The sequence below is a fragment of the Chiloscyllium plagiosum genome, chromosome 24, assembly GCF_004010195.1.
Source record: "Chiloscyllium plagiosum isolate BGI_BamShark_2017 chromosome 24, ASM401019v2, whole genome shotgun sequence".
In the NCBI taxonomy this organism is placed as follows: Eukaryota; Metazoa; Chordata; class Chondrichthyes; order Orectolobiformes; family Hemiscylliidae; genus Chiloscyllium; species Chiloscyllium plagiosum.
The window spans coordinates 10,691,144-10,712,329 of record NC_057733.1 but is presented as its reverse complement, the minus strand read 5'-3'; the positions used below and the strand labels follow the sequence as shown (position 1 = coordinate 10,712,329).

Sequence of the window (21,186 nt, the reverse complement as noted above, 5' to 3'; positions counted from 1 at the left end):
GCCATGGTCTCATGGAATGACAGACCTTCATACTGAGTCAAATGGCCTACCCCTGCTAGTATAGCTCCTTTTGGTCTGAAGCCTTGCTTCTCTTTCTCTCTTTCTTCCTTTAAGTCTACTAATTTGACCAAACTCCTGGTCTCCTCTTTCATGTCATCTTTTTTGGCGCTATATCAGATTTCATACAGTAATGCTCCTGCAAACAGTTTGGATATCTTACACATCCTAGGCTCTATATAGATGCAAACTATTCTTATCAATTAACTATTCTCTTCAGTGTTTTTCTTCATTTCCCATAAAAAGGCAGACCTATAAATTCTTCAGCCCTGACAACTGTAAGCGAGTTACAGTAAAATCAAGCATTGCCTTCCCTTTTCTCCCTTTTTTTGTGCAGTTCAGTCAAGATTTAAATAGTCTTTTACTGAAACATTGATCATCCTTAAGTTACAAACACCTTGTCACAAAGTTGACATTCTTTCCACGCAAGTCCAAAGTTTTTATTTTGTGGATTATATTTGAGTACATACTTTGGACGTTTATGGTTATGTAATTGCAGTACAATATAGTTAACTGTAATAACCTGTGAATGTTATTGGAAGAAGTGATATACACTCGTATGATCTGAGAGGCTAAGATAAAGCAGCTAGTGTAGTGGTTGTTCTCATAAATGTTCTAACAAAAATAGAGTGTTTTATAGTCAGCAATCTTCCAGACGTTTTGAAGTTACTCTAATCCAACAACACAATAATATATGTATAATAATATTTTAAATATAGCTCAAGTTGCAGTTGAGGTGTTGATTTTGAAGAGATTACTGGAAAGTCCCTTTTCCAAAACTGTCACAAAATTGCAATATTTAAACAAGGGATACAAACAAATAAGAAATGTGTGTGTGAGAGACCTGAGCATCGAAGGCCAAGCTAAGAGTCTAAGGACTGCATGTGTTTTTATGCTTCTTGTGAGATGTGGTGATCGCTGGTTGGGCCAGCATTTATTACCCATTCCTAATTGCCCTTGAGAAGATGTTGATGAGTCACCTTCTTGAGCTGCTGTAGTCCACATGCTTTATAACACTCATAGTGCTATGAGGAAGGGACTTCCAGCATTTTGACGAACAACAGTGAAGGAAAAGCAATGTATTTCCAAGTCAGGCTTGGAAGAAAACTTGCAAATGATGGTGTTTCCATGCATCTGTTTCCCTTGTCATTCTAGGTGGTAGAGGTCATGGGTTAGAAGGTGATGTAAGAGGAGCATTCAACGTTGTTGCACTGCAGATCTTAGATGGTACAGATTGCTGCTATTGTGCTGTTGTTGTGATGGAGGGAGTGAATGTCAAGGGTGCCTACCAAATGGGCTGCTTTGTCCTGATTGGCATTAAGCTTCTCGTGTTTTGTTGGAGTTGCACTCATCCAGTGACATGCAGACTGTTCTATCACACTCCTGATTTATAGATGGTGGACAGCTTTGTAGAGTTAGAAAGTGAGTTAGTTGCCACCAAATTCCTAGTCTCTGACTTGTTTTTGTAGTCATGGTATCTAAATGGTTGGGTGAGTTCAGTTTCTGGTCAATGGTAAACCCTAGGACATTGAGAGCGGGGAATTCAGCAATACCAATATCATTGAATGTTAAGAGACGGTGGTTAGGATCTTGTTTATTGCTGTTACTAAGGTAAAAATCCAGCTGGCAAAAGGAGGTCAGTCTATCTACTACACAGGTTGAGTCACCAAACCTGGTACAACATAAATCCAACTATTTTTAACCTCCAGACCAGGCATCACCAGATGTAAATTAGTTACAGAGTCATAGAGTCAGAGAGCTGTACAGCATGGAAACAGACCCTTCGGTCCATCTTGTCCATGCCAACTAGATATCCTAACCTAATCTAGTCCCATTTTCCAGCACTTGGCCCATATCCCTCTAAACCCCCTCCTATTCATATACCCATCCAGATGCCTTTTAAATGCTGTAATTGTACCATCCTCCGCCTCTTCCTCTGGTAGCTCATTCCACCACCCTCTGCATGAAAACATTGACCGTTAGGTCTATTTTATATCTTTTCCCTCTCACACTAAACTAAGTCCTCTAGTTCTGGACTCCCCCCCCCACACAGGGAAAAGACTTTGTCTATTTATCCTATCCATGCCCCTCATGATTTTATAAACCTCTATAAGGTCACCCCTCAGCTGCTGAAACTCCAGGAAAAACAGCCCCAGCCTGTTCAGAATCTTCCTGTTGCACAAAACCTCCAACCCTGTCAACACCTTTGTAAATCTTTTCTGAACCCTTTCAAGTTTCACAACATCCTTCTGATAGGAAGGAGGTCAGAATTTCACGCAATATTCTAAAAGTGGCTGAATCAACAAACTGTCCAGCTGCTGCATGACCTTCCAACTCCTGTACTCAATACTCTGACCAATAACGGAAAGCATGCCAAACACCTTCTTCACTATCCTATCTACCCGCAATTTTACTTTCAAGGAGCTATGAGCCTGCACTCCAATGTCTCTTTGTTCAGCAACACTCCACAGGACTTTACCATGAAGTGTAAAACTCCTGCTCTGATTTGCTTTTGCAAAATGTAGCACCTCGCATTTATCTAAATTAGACTCCATCTGCCACTCCTCAGCCCATTGGCCCATCTGATCAAGATCCTAATGTACGCTGAGGTAACCTTCTCCACTGTCCACGACATCTCCAATCTTGGTGTCATCTGCAAGCGTACTAATTATACCTCCTATGTTCACATCCAAATCATTTATATAAATGACAAAAAGTAATGGACCAAGCACCGATCCTTGTGTCACACCACTGGTCACAGGCCTCCAGTCTGAAAAGCAACCCTCCACCACCACCCTCTTTCTTTTACCTTTGAGCCAGTTCTGTATCCAAATGGTCAGTTCTCCCTGTATTCCATGATCTCTAACCTTGCTAACCAATGTCCCATCAGGAACCTTGTCGAACATTTTACTGAAGTCCATATCGATCATGTCCACCACTCTGCCCTCATCAATCCTCTTCATTATTTCTTCAAAAACCGAAATCAAGTTCATGAGACAATATTCCCCACGTACAAAGCCATGTTGGCTATCTCTAATCAGTCGTTGCCTTTCCAAATACAGTGTTACAAAATACTCGTTTAGTATCTCGCTCATCTCCTGCGGCTCCACACATAGGCTGCCTTGCTGATCTTTGAGGGGCCCTATTCTCTCCCTAGTTACCTTTTTGTCATTAATGTATTTGTAAAAAACCTTTGGACTCTCCTTAACTCCAATTGCCAAAGCTATCTCATGTCCCCTTTTTGCCCTCCTGATTTCCCTCTCAAGTCTCCTCCTACTGCTTCACTCGATAAACAGGATTCACTCAATCTATCCTGTTTATACCTGACATATACTTCCTTTTTTTTCTTAACTAAAACCTCAATTCCTCTTGTCACCCAGCATTCACTATACCTACCAGCTTTTCCTTTCACCCTGACAGGAATATACTGTCTCTGGACTCTTATTATCTCATTTCTGAAAGCTTCTCATTTTCCAGCCATCCCTTTACCTGTGAATGTCTGCGCCCAATCAGTTTTTGAAGTTCTTGCCTCGTACTGTCAAAATTAGCCTTCCTCCAATTTAGAACGTGAACTTTTAAATCCGGTTTATCCTTTTCCATCACTATTTCAAAACTAATAGAATTATGGTCGCTGGCTCCAAAGTGCTCCCCCACAGATACCTACCCTGCCTTATTTCCCAAAAGTAGGTCAGGTTTTGCACCTTCTCTAGTAGGTACATCCACATACTGAATCAGAAATTTTCTTGCACACACTTAACAAATTCCTCTCCATCTAAACCTTAACACTATGGAAGTCCCAGTCTGGAAAGTTAAAACCCCCTACCATAACCACCCTATTATTCTTTCAGATAACTGAGACCTCCTTACAAATTTGTCTCTCAATTTCTCTCTGACTATTGGGGATCTATGATACAATCCCAATAAGGTAATCATCCCTTTCTTATTTCTCAGTTCTATCCAAATAACTTCCCTGTGTGCATTCCCAGGAATATCATCCCTAAGTACAGCCATTATGCTATCCCTTATCAAAAATGCCACTCCCCCTCCTCTCTTGCCTCCTTTTCTATCCTTCTGTAGCATTTGTGTCCTGGAACATTAAGCTGCCAGTCCTGTCCATCCCTGAGCCACATCTCTGTAATTGCTATGATATCCCAGTCCCATGCTCCGAACTATGCCCTGAGTTCATCTGCCTTCTCTGTTAGGCCTCTTGCATTGAAATAAATGTAGTTAAATTTGTCAGTCCAACCTTGTTCTCTGCTTTGTCCCTGCCTGCCCTGACTGTTTGACTCACTCACTTTCCCAACTGTACCAGTCTCAGACTGATCTCTTTCCTCACTATTTCCCTGAGTCCCAACCTGCCAGCAACCCCCCTTCCCCCCACACCCCAACACACACACCTGACTAGCTTAAATCCTCTCAAACCAACTCTAGCAAATCTCCCTGCCAGTAAATTAGTCCCTATCCAATCTGTCCTTCTTGTACAGGTCACTTCTACCCCAGAAGAGATTCCAATGATCCAGAAGTGTGAAACCTTTTCCCCTGCACCAGCTCCTCAGCCACACATTCATCTCCTCTATCCTCCTATTCCTACTCTCACAACTTGTAGCACCGGGAGAATCCAGATATTACTACCCTCGAGGACCTCCTTTTTCAATTCTTGCCTAACTTTCCATATTTTCCCTTCAGAATCCCATCCTTTTCCTTCTCTATGTCGTTAGCTCTGATGTGTACAATGACCTCCTGCTGGTTCCCCTCCCCTTTGAGAACATTCTGCACCCTCTCTGAGATATCCTCAATCCTGGCACCAGGGGGGCAACACACCATTCTGATTTTTCACTGATATCCGCAGAAACATCTGTTCGTGCCTCGGACTAGAGAGTTCTCTAACACAATCGATCGCTTGGAAACTGGCATACCCCTCATTACATTAGAGCCAGTCTCGATGTGAAAGTGCATGTTGTCAGAGCAAAACAGACGTGTTGAGCGACTGTAACACACCACGAGCAACTTGTACAATGGATGGAGGAATGTGAGGTGAAGAACACTCCAATAATGGAATACATGAGCTTCAACAAAAAAGGGACTTCATCTAGTCTCACTTATAGTTGACCGTGAATAGAGCAGATTCAGTACGCAAACTGAGAAATAACTATTTTAGAGGAAACTTCTATTCTGATTCTCTGAAATGGCTGCTAAGTGATTGCTGCTTGGTTAAACCACTCGTTTATTTTGGATGACGAACTAGAATCTAACCTATATGGCACAGGTCTCTTGCTTGTTTTGCAAAAATAAAACATAATTTTAAGGGAGATACACTAATATTCCCATTTTAGGTTTTGTGCATCGTGCTATCCTCAAATATGTTTTGACTTTGCTTCAAATATAAACAATCTCACTTGTCTACATAATTCAAATATATTTCTACAAAGCATGAATTCTAACCCAACTGCTAACTTTGTGACAAACTCAATGTGTCTGCCTCTTCTTCCATAAGATCCTCTCCCTATAAAGGCATAAACTGCACCAACAGGCTGAACACCATTTACCTCCTTTGCTGATTTTGACTGAATGTCAGATACTCCTCAACAGTGATTGCACTGCAGAATTTGACAACAGTGTAAATGTATTTAACACTATCTCCAACATTATTAATGACTCCAGTTCCATTTACCTTGCTAGTTGTACCACTGAGTCAGTGAAGGTTATAAATACTTGTGCAGATCTTGTTGCATTAATAACAATTCAGGTGACTGAAATCAGAACTTGTTAAATCCTTTCAAACTCACCCCTGTAGCACTCTGATTAATGCTTCATTTGATGGAAGACAGGAGTGGAAGTCAGATGGAAGTCGCCTGATTGAGACAGTTTCCACCCCAGTTTTCTTTTTAACAGGTTAGGATGGAGATAAGAGGACCTGCCTTAATCTTCCGAGAGACAGGGGCATTGAGATGTAGCAACTGGGATCCCTTTGTAGAAGAAACTGTGGAAGGACATCCCTGGTAATGATTGGGTAGTTAGTTTAACATCAGCGGTGGGTAAGATTTCAGAAACAATGATCAATGGGTCAAAATGACCAGCAGTTCCTTCTCTGGCCTACTATTTATTAAAATTTTGCAGACCTGTCATTACAGCTACGTTTATCTTGTCTTTTACTTTCACATAAAGCTAATCGAGTCTTAAGAGAAAAATAAAGTGGAATTGTAAGCATAATTGACTTCTAAAAGAAAAGGAGAAAAGAGAGGCATAATTTTTAATTTTATGGCCTAAGGATTTGCAAATACTTAAATGTTACAAATACTAACTATGTTGGAATATTGCATTCAATTCAGGTCTCCCTGCTTTTGGAAAGAAGTTGTTAAACTTGAAAGGGTGTAGAAAAGATTTACAAGGATGTTGCCAGAGTTGGGGGGTTTGAGATAAATTGATAGGCAGAAGAGGTTGGGGCTATTTTCCCTGGAGCATCGGAGGTTGAGGGGTGATCTTATAGAAGTTTACAAAATCAGAGGGGCATAGATGGGGTGAATAGCCAAGGTCTTTTTCTCAGGGTAGAGGAGTCCACAACTAGAGGGCATAGGTATAAGGTGAGAGGGGAAAGATATAAAAGGGACCTAAGGGGCAACTTTTTCACACAGATGGTGATATCTGTATGGAATGGGCTGCCAAAGGAAGTAGTGGAGGCTCGTACAATTACAATATTCAAAAGGCATTTGAATGGGTAAGTGAATAGGAAAGGTTTAGGGGGATATGGACCAAATCTGGGCAAATGGAACAAGATTAATTTAGGATATCTGGTCAGCCTGGATGAGTTGGACTGAAAGGTCTGTTTCCATGCTGTACAACCCAATGACTTTATGATGGGAAACTGCCCTACTCTTCTTTTAACACTGCTGCAGCACATTTAATGGAAAGCTGAGAAACAGAAGGGTCTCTGTTTGTTGCCTCATTCAAAAGACACCTCCTCCAATTGTGCAGAGTGTCACATTGATTATGTATGCTGGATTCAGAGATGAACATGCTATCAGTGAACCATGAATAACATTTATAAGGGGTAGAAATGATCAGATTATCCTGAACAGGGCTGAAGTCCATTACTCTTTCAGACTTATATTCAGACAAATTTTAATCATTTCTGCCATTGACTACATTTGCTGAGAGAGGAAAATAAGAAATACATTCAAATTGCCCCACATAATTCAACTAAAGAAAAACAAAACACAACTTGTTTTAACACAATATATGAACTAAATGTTTACAATGATTACTGTGCAATGACACAAAGTTTCTGCACACCATTCATTACAGATTGCTGATAGCTGATTGAGTTAAATTAATTAACCAAGAATTAATTATTCCATGATTAAGATTTGTTGATTCACAAAATATGTTGAGCTTGAGCAATTGTCAATAGACTAAAAAGCAAAAGCAGACAATAGCTTTGAAATAAACTCAAAATGGTCAACAGCTGAGAAAAAGAGATTGTGTTTTGCAGAGAGACTAAAAATTAGGTCATCTCGAAGCATTTATTTATGACAGTGGTGCACGATTCAGGATTATTGTAAAGAAGGTGGAGACCTTATAATAAGCAAAGCACTCTCTCTGTTGAAATGATCTCTCAGTCTTTATTACTTGCTGCATCATCCCTCGCCACATTGTTCTTAACTCACTCCCGTGGAGAATTAAACCCCTCACTGTAATTTGCACCTGTGAGCAAGACCACTCATTGAAGGGAGCCTGCTGAGTCTGATAATCAGTCCTGTTCAAAACCTAATAATTTAAAACCCAGTCAGTTCTTCACAGAGGGAGTTGGTAGAAGATAGTTAATCTCTTTTCTCATAATTTCAACCACATATTGCAAATGTGTGTGAAGCTGGTACAGATTGTGTGAACTGCAATGCCATTTCTCCCTGGGAGACTAGGTATTTTCTCAATTACTCCTAATCAAAATGCTTTCTCTCTATTTTTCCATATTCCTCTATTGTAGAAATCACTTGTTTTCCATGTGTATAGTTTAGCAGCTTCACATTTGACTGTACCGAGCTGCTAATGTTACTGAAGCTGGGTTATTCCAAGGCTCAGTGAATATACAATATTTAAACATATTTACATAACATTACAAAGTGACAAGAAATGAATGACTGAGGGAGCCATGAGCTCCTCTCATCAGTTGAACAGTGGTTGAGATGTTGGTGCAAGTTGGTAAAGCAAGGTATAGATGAGTAGCAACCAGCAGTTGAGTCACTATCAGAGAACACAAAATTGTTACATCCTAGATCATGCTCAGTCAAGTCTGCAAGCCCAATATTAAAGCTATATGTGTTTCTAAAGTTCTCAGATATTATTGGTGCATTTATTTGATCACTATCTTGTAAATTAATGAATTCCATTGTATCATGTGACATGAAGGTTGTCATTTACAGCAATTACGATCCCATGTATCAATATCTAATGATAGTAGGCATGCTAAACTAGAATGTGTAACATCAAATGCTGTATAACTTTTACATTGGACAGATTCAACTGTACTTTGTCTCCTCTGCATGAGTCACTTGCACTAACCAAGAATTCCATTGCAAAGGTGGATAGAGTCACAGTTAAGAAAAAAAATACATTGAAACTCCTCCCAGTGACTCACTGTTTAAGAGCATCTTGTATCTTGAGGTCAGGTCAGCCACTGGTCTGACTGTCATTGATGGAACTAGATCAGGAAAGGGTCTGGGAGAGTGTGAATGATCAGAATCTGCCGTGGTTCCCAGTTTTCAGAAAATCACTGGCAGCATATTATCAGCCTTTTGCTGAGGTAAACCCATCACCAGTGGCCTTTGAGAATCACACAATGATATGGTGCAGAAGGAGGTCATTTGGCCCATCATTCCCATGATGGCTCTTTGCTCAAGCAATCTTTTTAATTCCATTCTTCTGTTCTTTCCTAATGTTCCTGTGATATATGAGGGTTCTAACCTTTATCTAATTAACTTTAAGACATTACTATTGAATGTGCTTCCATCACTTCAGATAGCACATTCCTGATCCTAAAACTGCATCTTATCATGAAAACGTTTTTTCGTGTTAACTCTGGTTCAAAGGTCAATGGTTTTCAATTCTTTCTGATTCTTGACTTTTAAATTTAGTTCATGATATTGAATGCCTGTACTAAATCTTCTACCAGTCTTCTCTGCTGTCGGGTAAATAAGCCACTTGTTTAGTTTCTCCACGTAACTGAAGTCCCTCAGCCCTGGTGCAACCCAGCATAGTCCCACTGCACTGTCTCACATCCTTTCCAAAGTATGCTGCTAGAATTGAACTTTTATTTAGGGTTTATGACCCTGGAGTAGAGATTGAGGTGAAAAGTTAAGTGCATTAGGAACAAGGTGTAGAAATGAAAAATAACACTGACAATACCTAGCAACAAAGTGTCCAAAACATAAAGAGAAAGAAAGACTGAACCACTGACAGACAAACTGTGTTGGTTCCTGTCAGAAGCAGATCATTCAGAGCGAAAAGGCCAATAATAACTGCAATCACCAAAATAGTCAGGCTGGAATAAAATGAGTCTTAAGTGGCTTAATGTTAAGAAGAGAAAGGCTCCAGAACAGAAGGCTATGGAAGAGGAGTTTAAGGAACCACTTAAGGAAATAATTGAGCTGTGTTTACGGTTTGTTGACAGTTTTCAGAAAGTTAAAAATCACATGACACCAGGTTATAGTCCAACAGGTTTATTTGGAAACACTAGCTTTAGAAGCGTTGCTTCTTCTTCAGGTGGTTGTGGAGAATAAGATCATAAGACACAGACTTTATGGCCAAATGAGTACTGTGTTACTTGGGTTCATGTCACACGATAGATGATCCCATTACACACGCACACACACATGCTAACACAGACTTTCTCTCAAACACATACAACCCCCACTCTCACACCCACACACGCACCCTCTCACAGGCATATATCCCATCACACACACATACACTCTTAACCAAGCCTACACGCACACATTTACACACACGCACTCTATCACATGCACTCACACCCACATGCAGTCACACACACTCACTCTCTCTCCTATACGTGCACACATATAAGTTTATGGGTTGAATTTGCTTTTGCAGAATTACATTTTATTTTGCTCAAAAGCTGCATGAATCCATATTAAACTCTGTAAATCCCACTTTAAAAATAGAACCAGTCAAACTCAACACTGGGGCAAAGACAGACCTCACATTTTAATGCATTGTCTGATCTGAGATGGCATCTATTGTTAGAAAAGATAGACCTTTCTTGAGAATGTAACTTAAAAGAAGTTCTGGGATTTACATATCAAAGAACAGAAACTAGCACATCCCATTCTAAAAGATAAAAGACTTAACCTAAAATTGTTTAATGTATCATCACATCTCCATGACACTGTACTCATTTTACAATAAATTCTGTCTTATTATCGTACTCTCCACAACCACCTGATGAAGAAGCAGTGCTTTGAAAGCTAGTGTTTCTAAATAAACCTGTTGAACTATAACCTGGTGTTATGTGATTTTTAACTTTGTCCACCCCAGTCCAACACGGGCACCTCCAAGTCAGTTCCAGAAAGAGGAATTTAATTAAACAAACAGAAATCAAATGAGTGAATTGAATAGGATGCTTTAAATTGGGGCAAGGATGACCTTTCACTGGGGAATGAGCTCTGTAAAGTTGTTCCTGAGATTGACTCCGTGCCTTCTTCTTCAATAACAATTCTTCCGCCGCCCCAGAAAGAGGAATTTAACTAAACAAACAGAAATCAAATGAGTGAATTGAATAGGATGCTTTAAATTGGGGCAAGGATGACCTTTCACTGGGGAATGAGCTCTATAAAGTTATTCCTGAGATTGAAAAGACTGAATTCTTCTTTCTAATGCTTGCAATCAGAGCATTTCAGATAGTTCTTACACACAGTGCCAAACAGTTTGTATTTTTTTTCTTTCTTTTGAGTGTAATTAACTTTGATGTTCATTTATTAAAAGTATATTGACAGTCTGTTGTGAATATATTCAGTGTATGACTGCAGGGTAAATAAATAGCAAAAATAATATCTATTGTTGAACAAGACACTCACTCTGGAATCTGATTTGTTGAGTACACTCATCATAGCAAAGAATTATCTTGACAGCGAGTGTTGGGGTTAGTTCACGGTGCATGTAATCAAAGACCATCTCTTTTCTGTCTTTATTTAAACATACAGGTATCTGCATCAAAGAGTGTGGTGCTGGAAAAGCACAGCCGAGTAGGCAGCTTCCGAGGAGCAGGAGAATTGATGTTTCCAGCATAAGCTCTTCATCAGGAATGAGCTCTTCATCATTCCTGATGAAGGGCTTATGCTTGAAACATCGATTCTCCTCAGATGCTGTGTGACTGGCTGTGCTTTTCCAGCACCACAGTCTTGACTGATCTCCAGCATCTGCAGTCCTCACTTTCTTCATACAGATATCTGCACCTTGAGCAGAAAACTAGCTAATTACTGAAGGAACAAGAACCCTGGCCGTTTTTCTGTTCCCTTGCCCAGGCCACTGAATAACATTTCTGTCAGTGGCATAGCTGATAATGATCTAACTCAGTATGCAGTGATCAAACCTGGGATGCCATTGGCTTGTACTCAATTGCCTCAGCTACTCAAATGGATTAATTGGCTGGACTGATTAAGGCAGCTTCTTAATGACATGGAAGCTTCTCACAAACACTTTGCTATCCCAGTATATACAGGAATGCTCCAAGACACCAATATATTCTCACATGCCAACACTGAACAGCATGTTTTATCTTTTATGAATGAAAATCTATGAATCAAAATTAAAGGAATATGTATGACTGAACATTAGCCGTGAGCAATCAGGTTAATACATCATTCAGAATGAATCAGCAAATCTTGGATATCAAAAATTACAAGTAATTCTGATAGAAGCTGGCATTCTATCTTTCTGTCGTATTTGCCTCTGACAAAATTATCAGAGGATCCAGCACTGAGGGGGCAGAATGATGACAATTGCATTGAAAAGCTGAATTAATGAACACAATCAAAGCTGAAGCACTCTGGGTTAAATTATCTAATTCGTTAATGTCAATTCAGCTTCTCAAAACAGCTGACCTCTGGAAATCTGTCCAAAACCAGGTTTTCTGATAATGTCAATGTATTCAATGTTCAGATATCTGTGCCCTCAAAATGCTAAAATGCTGATCGTTGAAACTAGGATTGATTGCGAGCAATAGTTATTTGGTGTTATTTGTAAATGACATTTGACCTGGATCAGATTTGGAAACTGAATGAAAACTAAGGTAAGTTCACTGTCTTACTCATTCCTTAACTGTTTACAGTGTGGTCACATTGTTCAAAGCTGATTGGGATCCACTGAAGTGATTTTAACTCAAACTAACATCTTAGTCCATTCTAGGAGCTAGAGAGAGTGGGTGGCTGATCTAGTGCCAAGACATTGAATGGCATTTCTACCGTCAACTTCACCATGAGCTTAAAGCCAAATCTCTATTTGGACTAAAGCTGCAAACCAGCACTGAGCATGAATATGTCCTTCTATCTGGTCCTATTTTCCTTAGTCAATGCATTTCCTCTAAACACAGTTCAAAGTGTGGAAACTAGATATGCTTGACTTACAAAGCTCAGAACCTCACCTTAGTCTATCTATAATGAAAGTTACCTTGTTCCTCTCCAGCCTTTAGCTCAGGATTTAACAGAAACTGATGTGCACATTCAGTTGATTGTTTAACACTTGTTGGCAGGTGAACTGGTATTGTGTATAAGTGCACGTAAATGCTTGAAAATCCCACTGTGTCACTGGAGCAAGTGGACTGCAGCCTGATTACACAATGGAGCTGGTAATACTCTCTCTGATAATAATCACTTACTTTCCAAGTGAAAGGAAAAGTGATAAATTTGGGGTGGAGAGGTGGGTCAGTGGTTAGCATTGCTGCCTGACAGTGTTAGGGGCATGCATTCAATTCTAGCCTCGGGCAAGTGTCTGTGTGGAGTCTGCACATGCTCCTTCTGTCTGCGTAGGTTTCCTCCAGATGCGCCAGTTTCCTCCCACAGTCCAAAGATGTACAGGTTAGGTGGATTGGTCATGGGAAATGCAGGGTTACAAGAATAGGGTAAGGGGGTGGGTCTGGGTGGGATGCTTTTTGGAGGGTTGGTGTGGATTGAAAGGCCAAATGGCCTTCCCTCCACACTGTTTGAGTTCTATGACTGATTATTTATGTGTAATCTGCTAATCAAAATAAACAATAATAAGCAACAGACCAGTTTCTAATTTAGTCCAGGGACTGCATCTCCATGTCTCCTTTTGACAAGCTCACTAAAAGCGCTATAATTATTGTTTTAAAAATTGCAAGGAGTAGGTAGCATTCCAAAACAGTCACCTTTTACAAACATTATAGCTTGTGTCCATTTCTGCGTCCAGATCACAATAATGTATTATAATTGGAGTGCACACATGTATTTTTCACTATGTACTAAAATTTTATTTGCAAACCCATGCTGTGGTATATTTGGACCATCACATCTTCTAAGTAGCCAACAATTAGGGTGTAGCTCTAGGTAGTCAGTGTCCACGGTCTATAGAGGGGCCCTTGAAAGTAAGGTCAGTCCCACAGTTAACAATTTCTGTGATTGAAAAATAAAAATCAAACTTAACGCCTAGATGGTTATTCTGCTTTGGTTAGAATCTTAAATCATACACAATTAAATATAACTGTTATTCAGATAATACTCAATTTATTTGTTTAATTTATCTTTCCTTCTAGGTGTCCTTTGGCTGTCTATTGTAGCAGAGATTCTTTACATCCTTTTACTGATTGTGGGTCTCAGCCTCATGTGTGTAGAGATCTGTCACTACACAAATGTGATCGATGGCTTGAAACTGAATGCCTTTGCTGCCATCTTCACTGTCCTTTCAGGTAATTACTCCAATATTTAGTATCTATCTCTTGTGAAATGCTGAGTTCCAATTTATCTGTGATCCGAGTCTGAGGGAGTGATGAAGCTTTGCAGAGCTTAAAGCGATATGGTTAAGTGGTTGTACTGAATGTGCTGTTCCTAGGTTTTAGTCTTTAGCAGCGAGTATAACCACTCCACAGACAATTAGATAATGAAGGCCGAATATCAAAGCTCATCCTGCTAATGGTGTCACTGGGACTAACATGCAATTAACGAGAAACGACAATGGGGGATACATATAACTGGTTAGTGATTAACACAAGATGGTTAATAGGAACACAGGAACAACAGAGTTAACCAAGATTTATAATCGATATGTCCTTTTAACTGGGCCATTGACAACTTCCATTTAACAGTGTATGAGACAGATAGTTCAATAGCTCACCTGAGGACTTGAGAATATTTTTTGAAATTTGGAATGACAACAGGTCAGAACTTAAAAAGCACTATGGACATTTTAAACTTATATTTCCATGAGTAAGCAGGAAATAACAAATTCTACAATTTTTAAATAGTGCAGTCACTTTGCAAATGACAATGTTATTCGACACAACTGGGTGTCTCTGTCCATTTTATTCCTCAGTATAACTCATCAAAACTGGGTTGGAGGAGTGACTGGTGCCAAAATTTGTGAGAAATATATACCCACAATGGGGAGAACAAAAACCATTGTGTCCTAGATAATGACACTTTCAATGACAGGAGCTATACTGAAATTTTACAACAATCTGCTCAGATAATCTCAGGAGTCCGATATAAATTGTTGGTTGTCACTGCTATGACATTTCAACTCCAACAGTAATGTCATAGAAGCAGAGTTTTAGGATTAATTGATGGTGGAAAAAAAAACCTATAGTATTACTTTTAAACCTGTCAAGACCACTGAGTCAGAAATCTCATTTTAAGGGTCAATATTTGGAAGCTCCTTCACATGGAAGGTAATCAGTAGGTTCATAGGAATGGTCTTTGAATCAATGGAACTGGACTTCTGTTGTATCATACATTAGATGTCCCAGAAGGTCGTCTGGAAGGAGGAGATCAATTGTGAGAGGAACACTTTGCCCTGAACTGGTGTAGTGGCGTCAACTTGTTGCATCTGGGTTGATTGTTGGGACAGTCTGCGGATGTAGTGACTGAAGTGGCAAGCCTAGCATTGGTATTAGAGCATCCTCTCATTATAGTTTGATACCAGGAGTTAAAATCAGCAGCTTCAGGGCAGGCAAATAACCTGTCCTGTTTTAAATATCCACTCTCATGCTTGTGGGGTGGCATGGTGACTCAGTGGTTAGCACTGCTGCCTCACAGCATCAGGGACCCGGGTTCGATTTCAGCCTGGGACGACTGTCCGTGTGGAGTTTGCACAGTCTCTCCATGTCTGTGAAAGTTTCCTCCCACAGTACCAAGATGTGTATCTTAAATGGATTGGCCATGCTAAATCACCAATAGTGCCCAGAGATGTGTGAACTAGAGGTGGGAAATGCAGGGTCTGGGTGGGATTCTCTTCAGAGAGTCAGGATGGACTTGTTGGACCAAATGACCAATTTCCACACTGGCGGGATTCTTTGAAATTTGGACAACACAATGGCCAAAAAGAAGCTCAGAAGATGCCAACAATGTACGTGGAGTTTAACGTAAACATTTGAAATAAAGGCACTAAAAAATGCTATGTGGTGTATCAGCAGAGTCACTCAAACTGCTACATCACAGCAAGAGAAATTCAGTCCATCATATCTGCACCAGCTCTCCAACCAAGCATTTCACTTTGTGTCATCCTCCTTAATTCTCCCCAAAATCCTGCACATTGTTCCTCTTTTTCAAATGAGTCAATCTTCCTTTTGGGCATATGGATTGAGTCTGTCCCGACTATACTCAGGCATTGCATCGCAAACCCTAACCACTTGCCAGATGAGAAATATGGCTTTTACTTCTTTTGCTAATTGCTTTAAATCCATGTGCTCTCCTTCTCTACCCTTTCATGAGCAGAAACAGTTTCTCCGTATCTACTCTGTCCAGACCTGAATGCCACTGTGAAAACTTCTCTCTATCTTTGTATCTCCAAGGAAAAGTGTTAATTTCTCTAATTTGTTTTCCACCAGCAAGGCAGTTAAAAAGAATTTTAGTAGCTGTGTGAACTCTGTGAAAAGTTGATGCAATGTTGACATGAGTGTAAAACAATATTAATATTAGCCATTATCAATTTTGCATATGGATAAGTGAGTCAAGATTTATCAGGCATGACCTGTGGTATGACCTGTTACTCTGTCCAGAGGGGAAGGAGCATCATGACTTGCCCCAGTGTTGTCAGCAGTTTCAATGTGGACATTTAAAGACAGCGGTTAGGTCAAATGCAGATCAAGGGGTATTGGTTACCTGGTGCATCCAGAGAAAATATATTTATAGATCGGGTTGTGATATAAAGTGTTAGGCCTCTTTCTGCCATGTTTAAGGAGCTCAGCAGCCCCTACAGCAGTATATCATTTGACCTTTCTCCGAGATTATTCGGGCTCTGATGGTTGTCTGCCGAGATTTGGCCTCACTACCATCATTTTTTGCCTTTTCTATTTCACTACCATTGTTACTGAATTGTACCCTTAACTCTCCAGTCAGAAGAGCATTCCTTTTGGTCAGTCACAGCCCTTCTGTTTCTGGCTGCTCCCATTTCTAGCCAACACCTTGTCCTTACTGTCTCTACAATACCCTTTCTTCATATAAGCCTTTCCCCTGTTAACCTGTATACCTGGCCCTTGTCATCAATGCATCTTCACTAATCCCCACAATTTACAAGGACTCCGCTTTTTAATTGCATTCGTCTCATTAATTGAGGTTTAATGTTGACAGCTATAATTCTGCCCATAAAATTCTGCAATTTTAAATAAGCAAGCTGTTCCTCAAATTTCACATTCACTTAAGCTCCAACTAAATCATTCCTGCAACCAAAATGCCCTTTCACTGGCTTCAAACACCTTCTGTTTATCGAACCATAGAAAACAGGAGCAGGATTAGGCCATTCGACCCTTTAAGCCTGCTCTGCCCTTCGGTATGATCATCTAACTCTGTTCCATTGTCCCTTTAACCTTTGATCCTTTCAGCTGTAAGAACCTTATAAACTTACACACTACAGAAGCAAACCCTTTGGTCCAATCAGTCCATGCCAGCCATAATCCTAAACTAAACTAGCCCCACCCACCTGCACTTGGCCCATATCCCTCTAAATATTTCTTATTCGTGTACTTATCCAAATGTCTTTTAAACATTGTAGCTGAATTCACACCCGCCACTTCCTCAGGACGTTCATTCCACACACAAATCACTCTCTGTGTAAAAAAATTGCCCCTCATATCTTTTTAAAATCTTTCTCATCTCACCTTAAAAATATGCGCCCAGTCTTGAAATTCCTTCTGGAAAACATTCAATATTTTGACCACAATCAATTCCACAGGCTCGCCACACTCTGACTGAAGAAACCCACTCCTCAACTCCATGTTAGTCATGGCAACAGCATTATAACAAAGTAGCTTCAGATAACATGGAATGCACCTGACAGTTATGTGACCTTCTCCCATTCTCCAGCCAAATCAATAGCTCTGGCCCAAACATTGAGAAGAAGGATACTGTTGCCATTACAGAGATTAAAGAAAGCAAGGTGAAGCCACCATTCATGTTGGGGGCAAACATCATCACACCAAGGGAAGAGTTTACAGCTGGAGATGGCAGCCATAATTATTTTATCCATAGATTGTTGTCTGTTATTTATGAGAAACCAGTATTACTTCAATCTTCACACAAGTTATTCAGTGTGTCATGTTTTCTTACTCGAAACATCTCAGTAATGGTGTGGGCACTAAACCAGCTCCAGTATCCTTTATGGAAAGGAAGCCAGGTTTCTGCCTCCTGAAAACGATGCCGGGAGCATTCAGAGGAAACACGTGCATTAACTATCGAGTGAGGCTGTGAAACTCTCCCACAGCTGAAATGCACATTTAATTTCCCACGAGAAATGAGGAAACATGCGGCAGCGTTAACAGAGTAGAATTGTTTTACTTATTCAGGGATTTTCCGGTAAAATCTGCATGATCTGTCATGACAGGACAAACATTTAATTCAGCCATAATAGGCGACAGTCTGTCGGCCCCACCACACTAATTCCTTCACATTTGATCAATACTCTGACTTCAATTTTTCTCATTTCCTTTGCTACCCAGATTGGAAGCCAGAGTCATAATTCTATCAGTTTTACTTTCAATGTAGCTGAATGGGAGCTTGATCTGAGAGTGTCAGTTACCATTGCAATCCTCAGACAGTAGCACCCTATCAGCCGATCTTGTATACACTGTGCTTAGGTTGGCACGGCAACGTGTTTTGAATTTTAAATCTCGTGAGAAGAGTGTTGATTATTAACAGTGCCATACTTTGTGAGCGCAAATTATTTTGTGCTGTCAGGTAGAATGCTTTCACTCTTGCCTCTGGATCATAAGATCGTGGGTTCAAGCCCATCTGCAGAGCCTGGAGTATATAAACCAGGTTGATGTTCCCAGTGAGAGCCCCCAAGAAATAAATGTAGAAGATTCCATGCTATTTCAAAGCAAAGCAGGGAGTATTATGGTCAAGACCTCCTCCTCAAACAACTTTGGAAAAGCAGAATCCAAGCATGATCAAATTCTTTCATGACGTGTGGATGACACTGGAAAGGCCTGCATTTGTTGCCCGTCCTTTCAATTAGGGGCTGTCTGGACCATTTATATGGACAGATAAAAATCAACGACATTGCTGTGGGTCTGGAGTCACATGTAGACCCAACCAGGTAAGGATGGCAGGTTTCCTCCCCACTAGAAAACAGATGGATTTTCCACAATCATTGATGATCATCCTCATGGTTTGCCAGTTGTGGAGTCAGACCAATAATTGCAGATTTCTCAATGGCCTTCAAATTGAGTTGATTTGATTTAAGAACATAAGACATAGGAGCAGAAATTAGGTCATTCAGCCAATCAAGTCTGCTCCACCATTCTATCATGGCTGCTAGGTTTCTCAACCTCATTCTCCCGCTTTCTCCCCGTAACCCTTGATCCCCTTGATACTCAAAAATCTATTTATCCCAGTCTTAAGTACACCCAATGACTTTCCCTCCACAGCCTCCACAGAATCTGAGAATCTGTGGCCATGAATTCCACAGATTCACCACTCTCTGGCTCAAGAAGTTTCTCCTTATCTCCGTTCTAAAAGGTCTTCCCTTTACTCTATGTCTGTGGCCCTTGAGTCCTGGTCTCTCCGACCAATGGAAAAACCTTCCCAACATCCACTTTCTCCAGGCCATTCAGTATTTTGTATGTTTCAATTAGATCCCCCTCATCCTTCTAAACTCCATCAAGTATAAACCCAGAGTGTAATCCATTTGGTTCAGGTTATTTATCCACCTTCAGACCATTCAGTTTTTATAACATCTTCTCCTTGGTAATGGCCACCGTACTTAGCTCATCCCCCCACTCTCGAATATTTGCGATATTGCCTGTGTCTTCCACTGTGAGGTCCCTCAGCCATTTCCTTGTTTCCCACCATTATCTCTCCAGTATCATTTTCCAGCAATGTCCACTTTTGCCTCTCTTTTGCCCTTTATATGTTTTTCTTTTCTTTATTGGCTAGCTTACCCTCATATTTAATCTTCTCCCTCCTTATTTCTATTTTTGTTGCCCTCAGTTGGTCTTTGTAAGCTTCCCAATTCTCTGGTTTCCCACTGCCCTTTGCCACATTATATGCTTTCTCTTTTGCTTTTATGCTATCCCTGACTTCCCTACTCAGCCACAGTTCCCTCATCCTCCCTGTACCATGCTTCTTTTACCTCGGGATGAATCTCTGCTGTGTCTCCTGAATTACTCCCAGAAACTCCTGCCATTGCTGTTCCACTGTCTTTCCTGTTAGGCTCCTCCCCAGTCAATTCTACCCAGCTCCTCCCTCATGCCTCTCGTAGTCGCCTTTATTCAGCTGTAGTACTGTTACCTCTGATTCTATCTTCTCCCTCTCAAATTGCAGAGTAAATTCAATCATATTATGATCACTGCCTCCTAAGGGTTCCTTCCTTAAGCTACCTTATCAAGTCTGCCTCATTGCACAGCACTAAATCCAGTACTGTCTGTTCCCTAGTGGGCTCCACTACAACCTGCTCCAAAAAGCCATCTCATGGACATTCCACAAATTCCTTTTCTTGCGAACCACTACCAACCAGATCTTCACAGTCCACCTGCATATTGAAATCTCCCATGATCACTTTAACTTTGCCTTTCCTATACATCTTTTCTATCTCCTGAAGTACCCTGCACCCCACCTCCTGACTACTGTTTGGAGGCCTGTACATAACTCCAACTATGTTTTTTTTTTTATCTTTGTGGTTCCTCAATTCTATCCACACAGATTCTATACCATCTGACCCTACTTCATTTCTTACTATTGATTTAACTTTGTTTCTTACTAATAAGGCAACTCCATCCCCTCTGCCCACCTGTCTTTTCAATAGGATATATATCCTTTAAAATCCTTGATTTGATTTATTATTTTCACATGTGCCTGGGTACAGTGAAAAGTTTTGTTTTGCATGTGGTACAGGCAAAGTGCTTAGGGAAATTGGAACAGAGCGAGGAATGCAATGTTACAGTTACAGAGAAGGTGCACAGAAAGTGGGATAAACATTAAATTTAAAATTTGAGAGGCCTATTCAGAAATCTAATAACAGTGGGGAAGACGTTGGTCCTGTTGAATCTTTCTTAAGTGTATACAAACTTTTATATCTTCTACCTGACAGAAGATGTTGGAAGAGAGTGCAACCGGCGTGGGAGGGGCTTTTGATTATGTTGGTGCTTTTCCAATGCAGCAGGATGTGAATATGGAGTCAATAGGTGGAAGGCTGGTTTGCGTGATGGACAGGGCTGGATTCATGACTCTGGGCTTAAAAATGTGTTGCTGGAAAAGCGCAGCAGGTCAGAGAGCATCAAAGAAGCAGGAGAGTCGACGTTTCGGGCATAAGCCCTTCTTCAGGAATGAGGAGGGTGTGCCCAGCAGGCTAAGATAAAAGGTAGGGAGGAGGGACTTGGGGGGGGGTGCATTGGGAATACGATAGGTGGACGGAGGTTAAGGTGAGGGTGGAGAAGGGGTGCCGGCAGAGAGG

At 40.6% G+C, this 21,186-nt stretch overlaps 1 protein-coding gene across 2 annotated transcripts in view; it reads left to right on the top strand.

Annotated features, from left to right (window-relative positions):
* The window catches only part of gsg1l2b (gsg1-like 2b), a 146,569-nt gene that overhangs the window by 8,431 nt on the left and 116,952 nt on the right, over positions 1-21,186 (top strand). For both annotated transcript variants that reach the window (XM_043714421.1, XM_043714420.1), the window contains exon 3: positions 13,838-13,990. In XM_043714421.1, the coding sequence (XP_043570356.1) occupies positions 13,838-13,990 (153 nt within the window). The remainder of the gene's footprint in view (positions 1-13,837; positions 13,991-21,186) is intronic.